This window comes from Alternaria ethzedia (assembly GCF_023757985.1).
Source record: "Alternaria ethzedia strain BMP 0044 chromosome Unknown scaffold_12, whole genome shotgun sequence".
Lineage (NCBI taxonomy): Eukaryota > Fungi > Ascomycota > Dothideomycetes > Pleosporales > Pleosporaceae > Alternaria > Alternaria ethzedia.
Window position 1 is genome coordinate 726,207 of NW_026056205.1, and position 14,970 is coordinate 741,176.

Consider the following 14,970-nt stretch of genomic DNA (forward strand, 5'->3'; position numbering starts at 1 on the left):
AAGAGTAACGCCTAATTGAAATTCCGAAAAGAGCGACTGTCGCACTAGAAGTAGGAGAGGTTCGTCGACACGTAAGCACACAATCCAACATTGTTTCCCCTCTTAACATGCATCTCAGTCCAAGACCTCGATGTCATCCTAACCAAACTTATTCCGCAATCTCAAAGGCCTTCACCGACTCATCCAGGTACCCGTATCCTGCATTCGCTTTGACAGCTTCGACGAGAATTGTGGTGACATCAGTAGGAACGTCGCCTCCAATCCTAAAGTGACGGTGCTTGCGTTCGACCGCATCCCAAATCCCAGCTACATTGGGCTTGACGGAATCGACAGCCCTCTTCGCAAATCTCCCCTTTAGATGTTCGTCCCCACTGTGCCAGAGTGAGCCTCCAGTCTCCTTTGCACCACATCCTTCTTGACCACCACCGGTAGCCCAGCAGAAGTCTTCGAAACCTCCGCCACCACCACAGTAGCCTTCCGTCGTCACGGCGCATGGGTCGCCGTCGTCGCCGTTGAATACGGCGAATGAGTCTGGATCGCGGCCATCGACCTGGGTGTTGTTGAGGCCGCGACCTAGAATAGAGCTTGTAGTCTTCCAGAAATTCGCACAGCAAGTTTCAGCAGGAATGTTGCTGCACATAACTAAGAATTGATGTAAAATATCAGTAACTGGCTCACACTCAGCCTGTATGGGGGACATTGCTTACAGTAGGCGCCGTCAAGGTCGAGGTTGCACTCCGTGTTAGGAACGCTGTCTTCCCAGATGGCGAACTGGATAATGTCGACAGCATGAGCCATAAGAGGCAGAACTGCAAGGATGAGACTCTGAGTGTACATTATGAGTTTGATGGTACTTCCAGCCGTTTGTGTGTTTGAGTGGTGGTTGATGAGGTGAAGCGAGGGCTAGAAAGCTGATGTTGATATCTCAAGTCCTCATCGTGGCTTTATATACACGACTTCAAATATCAACCCACATGCTTTACCCATTACATCTAATCTCAAACGAGGAGATGGTGTTAGTAAGGCAGACTTCCACGCAGTGGTCCGTCCTCTACGCGACCATCGCGAAGGATCACAAGTTTACGCCCGTGGCGGAGGTCCACATGTTTTACCCACTCCCAGCGTCCCTCTTTGACTTGACGTCGCTCGGTTGCGTACGCGATATTTACTTGCTACGCAGGTCCTAGGCAGGCAGCCAAGAAATGATCTTCCGGTCGAAGCACGCATCAAAGAGCTAGTCTTCTACCCACGGGAACGGCTCAGTGCCTGCATTACGGCCTTGCATGTGGTCGGTGTTGAATCTGTTGTCGCGTTTTTGAGGCGGAGTCCACGGTTACGTCGCGAAGGATCTGGCGCTAACGCAGCGAGGACTGGAAAAGTCCTAAACACGGGGTAATGACCCCTATAGGACGCATGTCCGCTTGATTCAATCAGCTTTAGCCGGTATAGTATAGACAAGTCGACGCCCTTCGTGTGCGCGGTCGTGGACCCGAGTTAGACGGCCGATTTGTCAGGCCAGGTTGTGTGAATGAACATGTTCGACGGATGTATGATCTCCGTAGTCTGCACTTTCAACAACTTGTTACCAGTTGGTGTAACCGGGAGATTTGCACGGGTATGGCCGGGCCAGATCCTCGACAGGCCAACAAAGCAGTTGCAATATCGGTCTAGGCCATGGTCTCCGACGTATACTGTCCTTGACAACGCTGTTCTTGTACCAATCGTCTTGAACTCTGCAAAGGTGAACAGAGTAGCCTCCACAATGTAGTAGAATACATGGGAGAGGCCTTGTCTACTGATGGCTGCTGAGCTCTCAAAGTACACTAGGGACTACGTTTCCGTTACAAGTTTGCCAGCCTGCATCTAGGATTAGTGTGACATGCCTACATAGGGTTTTAGACATAGAAATTGCGATAAGATGAGACACAGACGTCCCTTCTTTGGTAGCATCCCTTCGACTTCGTGTGCATGCAAGCAGTGTTTTATCGCAGCCCTTAAAGGACGGATTCTCTTCGCTCATCTTCCACAGACCGCCCTTGGTAAGATCCGGGATCTTTCTGATCGATGAGTTAAGCGTATCGCATTCGTTTATGTATCCACGTTGCGAATGATTGACGAGATGCCTCGGCAGGGTTGACGGTGTAGGTATTGCCGAGAGCCCATTCCGGATCCGCACTATTGGACGAGCACGCTGAGGAGCTCGCAATAGCGGGGTGATGTGACTTCGTTGCTTTCGACGCGGCATTTGATCTTGTCAGACACACGAACAGAGGCCTCGACGAGAGTGATAAACCCTCATGACCTAGAAGCCAGGATGGCTTCAGGCCGTGCGGCATTTATAGGTGATCAGCGTGATGTCTAGAGGCTGACGGTATCCCAGGACATAATACAGGCGCTTGCAACTCTAATACGAATTGATGTATGTGATGATACACAACAATTGCGAAAGCTCATTGATTGAAGCAGGACCCATTCTTGAAAGCAAACGGCAAGAGTTGGAGGGCCCCGTGGTGACTAAGCCCCGCGCCAACCAATCCTAGAAAGGAAGCCCCACCATGGCTGCCTCCAGCTCCCAAGGTCTCTCTCCATTTTGACTATTCTCTACCTTCTTTATTCATCAGCTCCTGATTTTCAAAAAGATTGCAAGATTGGAGTCCTTAGAGAATAATACGACGAAATGGGGGATGTGAAGATGGCGTATTCTACCTACGTAGAGACAGTCGGAGACATCGCCAAGTCTAACGCGGCAGCAGAACGCCAACGAGAACTTGAAAGTCAGCTCTGCTTGAGCCACACTTTGTCAAGTGGGAGTTTTCAATTTTGAGTGTCGTAAGCGCTCTTCCGAGACCCATGCTCATTAGTGCAGCCTTCTTTTATCAGTGCCCGTGTATTTGTAAGCACTGTGGACGCCTTACAGGAGTATTCCCACGAGTTTCTACTCGATCCTATAACTGCGGGAAACCTATATAAGTGCCTTCAAAAGCTATTAGTAGAAAAACGATGGCACGAAGAACGGATCCAAGGGATGATGAGTGGAAAAATGTCCAAGATGCGAAGAAGAGGAAGCAGATACAGGACCGATTGGCACAACGTGCACGCCGTATGTGTGGACCATCGCGCATGCATCATTTTATACTCATATAATGTAGGGCAGCGACTACGTCAAGCTCAAAACGAAACCAGCATATCGACATCGCGATTGCCTCAAACCCAACGCCCGGAATCCTCCACGAATGATACATCATCTGAGATCGCAATTAGATCCAGTCCAGACGATATCGCGCATCTCAATACGTCGAGATCAACCTGCCCACATTTCCAGAACGTAGAAGTACATTCTAGCGCACTAGAGATTGATTTAACGTGCAACCCCTACCCCCAAACTTGCTCAATACCTTCCCCACTAGCCCAGACCATGATCCCCTTGACCGTCTTTGCTGCACTCTATGCAAACGGCGACATCCAAGGCATTTCCTGCGCTACTACCTACTCCTCACGGACTCCCATGCCGAAGCCGCATATTCCATTACCTCTGCATCCAACAGAGCTGCAAATGATGATTGTACATCCGCGGTGGATTGACCGGCTCCCATTTCCGCGAATGAGGGATAGTTTGATAAAGCTGATAGGTGTGGTGGACGAGGAAGAGCTGTGCAAGGACTTGTTTACTATGCCGAGTTGGGCCATTGAGCCGGGATACGCATCCTGGGATCCTAGGGCCTGGAAGATGGAAAGGGAGTGGGAAATGAAATGGGGGTGGTTAATGATATGAGGGGTATGGGTTACTGATGAGAAAATGCTTTGTTACACAGCCAATGAACCTAAGAGATCAAGAGAATCTCGCATTTATTTTACAGAGGCAGTCTTACTTCCACCGCAGTAGGTACCTGGAGATATCTACGCGGTTTCCATCGTTTGAGCTTGCGGTGTCGCTCAGCCGTCAACCTTCCTTCCTTCCCCTCCTTCAAATCGATGCTTCCCAATTTCCAACACGTCAATCTTATCACCCACCGCGACGGCTCCTGTATCCAATGGCGTGACTTGCATACCCAGACACGCATTCTTAGACCCCTCATCGATAACCCTGTAACTCCTCAACGTAGTCAGAGGCTCGTTCTTATCGGCTACAGCAGTTTTTGGGTCGACGTTAGGCAACTTGCACCTGGTCGTCCGACACGAGATGTGCAGGTTCATGGAGGATGTGGAATCAGATGAAGTAATTTGTGCCTGCTTCCAGTCGTCTTCGGCAAAGGCAGGAGGTCCAGTGATGTAAATGTTTGCGCGGAATCGCAGCGCGTCGAGGAGGGTAAGATGCCTTTGCCAGAGTTCTGGAAGTTCGGAAGAGGGATTGGGGAGCTTGGATGCTACGTCGTGGACCGAAGCGAGATTCAAAATATGGATCGGGTACTGTAGTACTATTAATCATAATGCCGTAGAAGGTCAGGACAGAATCTCCAAGATTCAGGCGCCTGGAACGGCAACAGCTGAGATCAAAGAATAGTAAGACATGACTGAAAAAATCCATACGTACCGAATCGTGCATTCCAATGACCGTCTCAAATCCAACATCCTCCTTTTTGGGCGCGCATTTGTGTACTTCCCGATACGCATTCGTGTCAATTCTGAAGAGCGCAATTGGATTTGCTGCACCAAGGGTATATCTCAACTTCTCGAAGACTTCGCGATCAATCTCCGAGCTAACATTGAGTGCAGTAGGGCTGTCTTTCCAGATACGCAAAACTTCGCTCCGATATCCCTTGCTCTTGATCCTCTCCGGCGAAGGGTTGAAAGGTACTCTGAACTCCAGCATCGGCTCCGATTTTCGACTCAATCTTGCCAACATGATTTTTCCATAGTTGATCAGACCCTCGATCGTGAAGTCGGTGTCGGGAGAAAAGGGGAAACGAATGACCAAGCATCCCTCACTTTTGACCCATTCTCCGTCTTCTTTGTAGCCTCTTGCGGAAGGATCCGGAACCCAGATCTCAGTGTCGACTTTAGCAAGGCGAGGGAATTTCCTTTGGGTCATAAAGTGCCATTCACTGGTCACCTTGCCGTCTAGCGTGGGCAAGCTCGTGACTTGCTGGGCGAGGGTGAACTGGCGATCATATTTCAGTCCTGTGCGATCGATGTCGCTCTTGCTCAACTCGACGGGTGCACCTGACTTCAGGGGGTAGACGAAGAGTGCCTTGACCGTCCATGGCTTCTCTGGAGTGGGGTCACCGCCCTTGGCATATCTCTTAGAATACTGATCCTCCAGGTTACTGCGTCCTTGGAGCCTGAGTTTCCTGCAACCGGCTGGCGGAGGTAGTGGCTTTGGTGTTTTGAAGGCAGCGAGAACAAGCAAAAAGACCAGAGGGGCGATACAAGATGCCGTCGTAAGGAGGACTGCCTGGAGTGTTATGTTGATGCCAGCTTCTTTGAGCATACCATTGGCAGCAAGTACGAAGTTTTCGACATTTTCCGCCATGCTGGTGTAGACGTTCACACGCTACTAGGGAGAGGAGTGTGGCGTGTGGTCAAAGGAGAGATCTAGAAGCTCGAAGATGCGACTCTTATCGTGAAAACATGCCAAGGTATAAGCCCAAGCAATATCGTCGGCGCTAGAACACACAAGGCAGGTGTGCTTGAACGAGTGAAAGACCAGATCACCCAAAACGCGTCTCTCCTGGGGCAGTATGTTTGTCGCGAGAAGGAAGCAAGGCATGTGGAAGTGAGGAGAGGGTGCGAGTCATGATAAACCGCGGCCCGCATTTGCTCTCGACAAAGTCTCCCGAACACCCACCATACGCACCTTCTACCTACACGAAGGCTTTCTCGACCCCATCGCGCACAGGGCAAGCAGAATAACGCGAAACGTCATGCACGTCAACGCGAGATCACGAGACTACCGCACCACCATCGCAATCCGCTGAGGCTCGACCGCAAGCCACGACACACCATGGCCAGTGAAGAAGCACCCCAGCTGTCGCCCTCGTCGCGTAGGCAATTGCTCCTCTCGCGCAGATGGCATAGATAACTGACACTATCACAGACAGGCTGCCCACCGTCTCGGCATCCCAAGCCCTCCAAAGCCTCCATGCGCGCGGAGCCCGCACTGTATCGACGGGCCTGGCACAGCTCGACCAGGTCCTCTCACCGCCGAGCCTACCGGGCCACCATGTCTCGGGCGGATACATACGCGGCAAGGTGACGGAGATCTTCGGCCCGTCCGGAGTCGGCAAGACAGCATTTGGGTAATTGTGCCTGCGTCACAGCTTCACAAGAGACGGCGGCTGAAGGGTTCAAGGATACAGGCTGCAGTCTCTGCCCTGCGCGAGGGCCAGCGAGTGATATGGATCGGTATGTATATGTCCACAACTGCGGACCAGGGCTAATTGATTGCTTGCAGACGCTGCCTGTGCGCCTTTGGTCAAGCATCGCGTCGACGACATGCTCACTGCGCAACCCGATGCGCCCGGTATCTCTCGAGATGAACTGCGTGCTCATTTCCACTACTTGCCCATGCCGACGCTTGCCCATTTCCTGGCGCTGTTCATGCACGCGCCCGCTGCCTTTCCTCCGCACGGCACCAGCCTGGTCGTCGTAGACTCTCTTGCAACCCTCGTCGATAACGCATACCCCCGCAATGTCGACGACCGCCTACCCAAGAACAAGACAGATCAGGCACGGTGGGCTGCGGGACGTCGATATACCGTCATCAACGAGCTGATCGCCACACTTACGCGCTTCGCTGCACTGCACGACATCGCCCTACTAGTGACGAGCCAGACCATTACACGCATCCGTGGCGCTTCACGCGCATTGTTGGTACCGGCAATATCAGGGATCGAATGGGAGAATGGCGTTTCTACTCGTCTGGTTCTCTTCAGAGACTGGCCCCGACACGCCAAGGCCAAGAGCAAGGTACAAGCCGACAGCTTGCAGAAAGCGCGATTTGCTGGCTTGGTCAAGGCGAATGGTGTAGCTCTCGCGGAAGAAGGCAGTGTGGGCAACGTGGTATCCTTCACCATTGACCATGTGCGTCGATATACTACCTGCAGAGCGTTCATCTACCACGATGCGCTCCAACATCCTGTGCGATGAGCTCCCGCTGACGCTATACAGCACGGTCTTTGCGACATGAATGTAGCAGCCGACGATATTGCAACCCCTCTGTTCGTCCCAACAGAAGCCAGACCGCCTAAAAGATCCTTCGCCGAGATCGACGAGGACGTGGCTCGAGAACCTAATTCTGATGAGCTCTATGGCTGGATAGAAGACGATGAAGTCGCCACTGAGGGGTTGTTGATGGATGAAGCAGCCGTCAACGAGAACGACGCTGCGGGACCTCGCCTAGATATTGTCGCAGAGGGCCATAAGAAGAAGGTAACACGGACATCTACGCTTTGATTGTAGAGGCAATAGTCCACCCTACACCTCTGCCACAGTCAAGACCCGCCAAGTTATTGCTCTGTCGCGACGCGCGTTGCTCATCAGACGTGTTCTGCTTACATCTGGGGTAAGCTCGTATGTATCTCCCTTCTCTTCATATGCAAGGTCTAGAAACTGACAAATCTACCAGTTAGAACGTAGATCTCGCATTTCCACCGATGATACAGGCCTCCGGCCCGCGGGAATGGGTCTCGCTATTCAGCCGTGTGGGGTCATACAGTGCACCCCGGAATGAACACCCACACCTTGTCTCCGCACCAACCCGCATGCTCGCCTGCATTCGAAGCGCTCTGACATCAGCACCGAGATGCGTCTCCGCGCGCTACGGTCAAACACTCTCGTTTCCGCGTAATCCAGCTCGGGCATGTACGTATTCTTCCGGCGGTAGATTTGCTTCGCATCCGTCCTCCACTTATACAAATCCGGACACAGAGCCTATGGGTGTCGTCCCCAGGCTAGCGGTATCCACGAAAAGCAACAAAAAGCAAATGCACAACACAAGCCTCATCAGCCTTTACACGTGCATGCATCACCCCGGAACTCCGGTGCTCACAGGGATCGGGGAAGCGCCCGCAAACCCAAAGCCCTGGGATTCTCACCGGCAAAAGTCGTGCTTCTTTTGGATGATGATGGCTTGAGGCTTCGCGAGTCCGGGGTCAGCGGGGTTGCTGTGTCGCCTGGGCGTGGGGGCTGCCACCTACCTGCTTGTTTCACGTTCTGATTGCTCGTGGCAGACCACCTGACCATGTGATGGACATTTTCGCGACAGTGTTATAGCAAGCCACTGATACAATCGCATTTGATTACCCCACGGGGAGCATAGCGAACTACACAATCCTGCCGGAGAAGCACCTGCTTCCAATGTGGACTCCGCAGCAAGCGATAGTTCATGTTACTGTCCTGTCGCCAAGGGCGCATACGTGAACGAAATCTAGATTTACTTGCTCACCGCCAGTCAGCCACACAAACTGCACAAGAGATGGTGATCTCCTCTTTCCACAACAATCAGCATATGTCATACCAGGCAGAAACAGCTTCAACGCATATCATCGGCTCCACCAACAGCAGGGGCCTCGTTTAACGCCAGATGCAGAAGGTCCTTGCCTTAGTATCAACCGTGCAATGTCACTCCTTCCCCACGCTTCTCCACAAACGCACTACGCTTCGCTGGTCACCGTTGATCCCTTGCCCTGATGGAGGCGGAGGCTGCGTGAAGAGACGGCATTCACGGCCCTAGCGGGCGACTGACACGCGGTATCCGGGGCCGACCCGCCTGTGAAGCAAGATGTTCGCTTCGCTTGGACGCCTGATGTGGGGATCGTGGTGTTGATCCTGAATCTGATGTTTGGAGGTTTGCAACGGTGCTGCCTCTTCGAGTAATCCGTGGAAGGAGGTGCAGAGGAAGACGGCGTGCGTACGTAACGGTATTGTTGGCCGGGTAACGGTGTCCGAGATAACGTAGTGCACACTGGAGGATGGTGATGGTGACTTCGTATGTTGTTCTGCACGATGCATGTTATGGCGAACTTGAACTTTAGGAAGGAGAGGCTAGTGAATGGTGTCAATGCGATTAGTAGTACCTACTATATTGTCCGAATGTTTCGTTTCTGATAGTAATTACGCGCTGTACGGGTATGGGCCGGCGGCATTGATGCTTGCTGCGTATAGGACACATGATACCACGGCCTGTATTGCCTTTACTGTACATTTGCTAGTACCGGTAGTCAGCAACCCGCCTATGAACAAGATGTGCTCCTGACTTAGATGCATCTGGCTGCTACAAGACACCGCATGGCTTTGTCGTTTATAACATAGTGCTCTGGTGGTATTACAACAAGCATGCGAATCGACGCGCTTAGAAGCGAGGGCAGTATTGCACCGCAGGAACATGCAGATCGTGTAGCAAAACATACTTTATCGATTGCTACCTTTCTTGAACGATTATTGTTGCCTTAGCCTTTAAGGACGTAAGGGATAGATAGGTATAGTGCAAGACCATACGCAAACACTAGTGCGAAGCTGAGTCGCTAGTAAAACAAAGTTGAGTAAGACTTTGCACCGAGTGCACATTTTGGTCCTGTTAAACACAAAGGTGTCAAAGTTAACAAGCGGAAGCCGATCTATGGCTATGCAGGCGCCTTGGCTCAGTTGTCATACGGACTAAAGTTCGACATGAAGTGGGTATGCACAAAGGTCTTTGCTGACTGGGTTTCTATCTCCCGCGACAAGCGGAACGGAAAGACACCAGAACCATCCAAGATTGGTACTGAGCGCAGCTCATATCAACATAGGCGCTTGCACAACAGCTCAAGCATGAAATGAACTCCAGTGCTGCGCGGGCAGATATGCGAGACGCGTTCGCCATCGACAAACCAGGCCGGCGTAATAGCGTGCACTCAAACAAAGACCATTAACATCCGAAACAGTACTATGTGGCTCTATAGTACCCGAACGGACAGAAAGAGGATGAGGTCACGAGGGACCAAGCCATCAATTAAGGACATCCCCAGTCTGTCAATCGTGCTCGTGAATACGAAAAGCCCATTATATCAATTGGTAGGCCACTTCCGATCGACCAAAGACTGGAAGCCTCCGTAGTGTACCATCTTCTGTGTTGATCCTCATCACTGTACAGCTGAGAGCCTCGCAGCGGCCCTCGTGTAAGTAACTCTATCCCCGGCCTCAGAAGTTGCGATCATCCTGGCATAACGCGAATCTCCCCGGGGCTAAAGGCAGATCGACATTCTCCCTTCATCCGCGGGCTGCATCCGATTGATTGTTCCCAAGATCACGATCGGGGCTTCGTAGATCCATGAGGGGTTGCTAGTGAAATGCTCTGGGGAATTAGAGCCTGGAGAAGCGCTCAATAATTGCGATAGGAGGTCTATTGAGTTTGTCAAGCGCAGCAATTGCGGACAAGACGACGATCTTTATGCAGACTTGTGGAGATCGTGGTCTGACGTAGGATCGACATGTGACTGGAGATTTGTTCATGTTGGGTGACTGCATTAAAGAAATTTGCAGACCTCGAATTCCGCCATCGGTCCATGTCAACCCCAGCTATGCAGCATTCGTAATCTGTTCCCACCATCTGTGCACTGGGATTGCCACCGAAGCTTGGCGTGATGTACTGGGGTCGTCGCGTCGTTGCGTCTTGTCACTATCTTTGAAGACGACAGACTGACATCGAGTAGTGAACAACATGGCCACTACGGTAAGTCTAGGCAGAGAAGGTCGGATCTGATGAGGTGGCGGTATCATCGAAACAAAACCCCTGGATCGCCTTCGCCTCGTCTCGGTCCATGAGCCACTGTCAACGGTGCGGGGCCCCAGAGCCCGACCCGTAGATCAACCGATACTATCGGGTACTGTTGGCTTTGACGCGTAATGGGGTCTTCCAGACTTGCGAAACACGTCAGTACAATGGGCCAAAGAAACCCTGGGAATTCCAGTCTGAAGTCATTAAGCGCTGCAACAGTTGGTGAGTGTCAGGTCTCGCTGGGCGATGAGAAGGTAAAACCCTGGCAGAACTGGTCCCACTGCGCAACAGCTGTCAGTCACCCAGGGGATTGGAAGGTCGACGGGCACTGGTCCGACCGACGTCGCAGATGGCAATCTGCCAGGACAGAGGTTGCTTGGAACTGTGCCTCGGCCGACGTTCGCTGTCTTCACGAGCGAAACGCATGGTGGAAGAACGTCGGCATAACTAAGCTGGAGTTGTGCTGGTTTCGGGTCTAGCACTGTGACGTCTGGAAGGACAGTGCTTCTACAAAAGCTTCCACAAAGGCGTACCTTGCATATCGGAGGTCCAGAAGCAGCTAAGACGTCACCGAGGTGGAATTGAGCGGAGCCACAACTCCAGCGACATGCGTTCCGAGAATCTCCGATGCCACGTTTACCACAGAAACAGCTCCTGGCTCTGCTGGCGTGAGAAATTTCTGTCGGCTCGGCATAGGCGTACGCTCGGAGGAAGCGCCACAAAGCGGGGCGAGCTATCGAAGGGCTAGCAGTACTCAAAAATTTCTCGAACAAGAGATAAGAATAGCGGACCCGATGTTGAAATTGCAGCGTAGCATTTGCATCAGTGCTCTGCGACGGCATCGGCGACTTTAAGGGACGTAGTTAGAGCCGTGAAGCAGTTCTCACATTGGCAACAATACCAAGGAAGTAGGCGTCATAATGTTCGGGACCGCCGGTCCGTTGCAAAGGTCCCCCACGATCTGCTGCAAAGCCACTCACAGGGGTACGGCAGGGTGCGTTGGAGATAACGAGCAGCGGAGATGGGCTGCGGGACCGAGGCGGAGACCACTAGTCAGCGAGGGGCTGCGATAAGTACGGAGTAGGGAAAACTCGTCGCACAGTATGAGCTGATGGTGAAGCCATGCTGATGCTGCTTTTGCCGATGCATCGTCAGTTTTGGGCACGTCTCGGCAGAGATCGCCCTCGCCCTGCGTTGGTTCACCGACTCGCATCTTCATCTGTGACTGTGTGAGTGCACAGGCCGGGAAGACGCATAGAAGGCGGGCCGTAGTATAAGGCAAGGTGGCCGGCTCGGTAGCACGGGGCTACTCCGCTGCGCATGTGCTGGTGTGTAGATGCTGCGAGAGATATTGCGATGCTGTGCGAGGCACTGCAACGAGGGGTCTCGGGGCGACATGGTGGCTCACTGTTGCTTGCTGTGCCTGCCGTACCCCAGGAAATGATCCCCCACAGCCATGGACGCGTCTTGGATCAGCCCCCGGGCTGCGGTGGAACGCGAACAAAGCCAGTGGGTAAATCAGGTGTGCTGCGTGTGTTGGGGAGCGTTAGTGGTCGTCGGCCAGGGCCAATGGGTGGAGGTGATTGCGGAAGCGCTCAGCACAAGTAACAGCAGCGGGGATGCATGGCCGGATCCCTGAGGGTAGGTGAATTCCGTGGTGTTGTGCTGCGGTGTAGGCAGGCACGGAGGAGTCAGGGCCACGAGGGGCAGGTGCACCTATGGCTGAGGAAGGAGCGCCTGTGGCCGCTGAGGAAGGCGCATCCATGAGATGCGGGAGCACAAACAAACCCCAGATGTGTGACGTCTCGAGCACCCCATACAAAGGCCGCCGTCTCCTTATCTCTGTGCCCCAGCTTCGCGGCGCCCATCACTCGCACCGCAGCGCCCGCCCACCTCTCCGCAGCGACGTAGCACCATCTGACCTGCTGCCTCACTCTGCCCACGTACGCCCACTCGGTGTCCTGGCCTCATCACGAGAGTTTGGGGGCCCCGGTCTGCTGCGCACACCTGTACTGTAGCCCTCTGCAACCTCTCGCCGACACTCACCGCTGCAAAATTTCAGCTGCAGAATTCTCACGATTGCAAATTGCATCGTGCGCTCAACCAACTGTCGCAGCTCCACCGGCGACTGCGCCATCAAAACCAGCGTCGGCCCAAGGCAAGTTCCGCTGGGTACTGCGCCATAGCATCCCATCCCCCATCTCACCCGCGCCCGCCCAAAAAGGCCTCGGACGCACTCAGGACTCGCTCCAGCAGCTCCCTGCACCCGCTGCACGCTCCTCTCCGCAAGCCATCACGCAAGCGTTCAAGGGCCCGCATTTCTTGATACGTCTCCACGACTCGAGCGCCCCCCGAAGGAAGCCAAGCCGCACTGGCGCACCGCGTTTCTTTCTGCGCTTGCTCCGGCATATCCTCGCCCGCGTCAGCACAGACAGCCCTGACGGCCATCAGTCGACCCCCACACGCCCGCCTCGTTGATCCATACATATATCCGAGCCCCCCATCATCCCCCTTCCCCAAACTTTCACCCTCGGTCACATGCAATCCAACTCTGCCTCGACAGGTTTCGCCAACCTGCTGAACCCCGACACGTCCTCCCAACAACAGCACCAACTACCCACTACCACCCAACACTCCAACTCTATGGCTACTGCTACCGTGAGCCTCATGGCTCCTCTGCTGCAAAACGCCCCGCAGCAGTCGGACGAGCCCCGTCAGGATCTCCCCAGGCCCTACAAGTGCCCTCTCTGCGACAAGGCATTCCACCGTCTGGAACATCAGACTCGCCACATTCGCACTCACACTGGAGAGAAGCCCCATGCCTGCACTTTCCCCGGCTGCACAAAGCGATTTTCTCGCTCCGACGAACTTACTCGGTATGTCACAGCAACCACGTCCTGCCAACTTCCAGCTAACTCTCCATAGACACTCGAGGATACACAACAACCCCAACTCACGGCGGGGAAAGGGCCAGCAACATGCCGCTGCCCACCAGGCCGCTGTTGCCGCCGTTCAAGCTGGCCTTATGGAGCCTGGCTCTGGCCTTGCGCACATGATGCCCCCTCCATCCAAGCCCATCTCCCGCAGTGCTCCAGGCTCTCAGCTTGGCTCACCGAATGTGTCACCTCCTCACTCATTCTCCAACTACTCGCCAAACATGGGCAACGACTTGGCAGCGTACCACCAGGGCGGCTTCAACAGCAGTAACAGCAACAGCCCCAGCGGCTTATCCCGCCCCATGGATCTGCTGGCAGACGCAGCCTCAAGACTAGAGCAGCGCCCTGGTCACTACTCGCACTCAAGTAGACACCACATCACGAGCGGCTACCATCCCTACGCCAGCCGTCTGCCTGGCCTCTCTCAGTACGCGTACTCGTCGCAGCCAATGTCAAGATCTCATTCACACGAGGATGACGACCCGTACTCGCACCGTATGACAAAGAAGTCGAGACCAGGCTCGCCAACGTCGACTGCTCCTCCCTCGCCGACTTTCTCTCACGATTCTTGCAGCCCCACTCCTGACCACACCCCACTCGCAACTCCTGCGCACTCACCCAGATTACGCCCGCACGGCTTCAATGACCTCCAGCTTCCTCATCTACGTCATCTGAGTTTAAACCAGAACTTCGTACCAGCTTTGGCGCCCATGGAGCCATCTACAGATCGGGAACAACCTTACGTGCCCAGTCAATCTTCCGGGTTGCGCATAGGCGACATCATCTCAAAACCAGAGGGCGCCCAGCGAAAACTGCCGGTTCCACAAGTACCCAAGGTGGCCGTCCAGGATCTCCTCAATGGCCCGAGCAATAGCGGCTTCTCCTCCGGCAACTCCTCGGCGACTGCTTCGTTAGCCGGTGAGGACCTGTCGCATCGCAACTAAAACTTTCAACTCCACTCCACTCCACTAGCATGGCATCGGCGTTCTCTATCAGCATTTTCGCATTCCGTCATTCACGTTAGCAAGCGATGAGATTAGACATGGACAAACTTTCATGAGGAGTAATGCTTGCGGCATTTCACGATTTCTGTTACATCGCAGACCCCACCACCCAGATAGACCTTTCTTATTTGTTTTGTTGGATCCAATACCCCGCGAAGCCGCATCTGGCGATTCGCAATCTTGTATAAGTTCCACTCAGCCTTGTTTCATCGGCCTGGCTGTTGTGAGGGAAGCGCCTGCTTATTCGCAGTGCCGAGATGATTAGACAGTATCCCCCAGCTTGGCGCTTAATTGAAATACCAATCCACACTTAGTCACTCTATCTGCATTTGAGCAT

At 53.6% G+C, this 14,970-nt stretch overlaps 3 protein-coding genes across 3 annotated transcripts; 1 reads left to right on the plus strand and 2 right to left on the minus strand.

Annotated features, from left to right (window-relative positions):
• Positions 1–148: 148 nt before the first annotated feature.
• J4E87_005801 (uncharacterized protein) lies at positions 149–837 on the minus strand (the record flags this gene model as incomplete). Its single annotated transcript, XM_049377406.1, has 2 exons — positions 149–573; positions 708–837. 2 exons carry the CDS (start codon positions 835–837, stop codon positions 149–151), a joined length of 555 nt encoding a protein of 184 aa, XP_049233032.1.
• Positions 838–3,933: 3,096 nt separating this feature from the next.
• J4E87_005802 (uncharacterized protein) lies at positions 3,934–5,470 on the minus strand (the record flags this gene model as incomplete). Its single annotated transcript, XM_049377407.1, has 2 exons — positions 3,934–4,407; positions 4,532–5,470. 2 exons carry the CDS (start codon positions 5,468–5,470, stop codon positions 3,934–3,936), a joined length of 1,413 nt encoding a protein of 470 aa, XP_049233033.1.
• A 7,761-nt stretch (positions 5,471–13,231) lies between these two features.
• J4E87_005803 (uncharacterized protein) lies at positions 13,232–14,573 on the plus strand (the record flags this gene model as incomplete). The annotated part of the gene is made up of 2 exons (XM_049377408.1): positions 13,232–13,569; positions 13,619–14,573. 2 exons carry the CDS (start codon positions 13,232–13,234, stop codon positions 14,571–14,573), a joined length of 1,293 nt encoding a protein of 430 aa, XP_049233034.1.
• Positions 14,574–14,970: the final 397 nt, after the last annotated feature.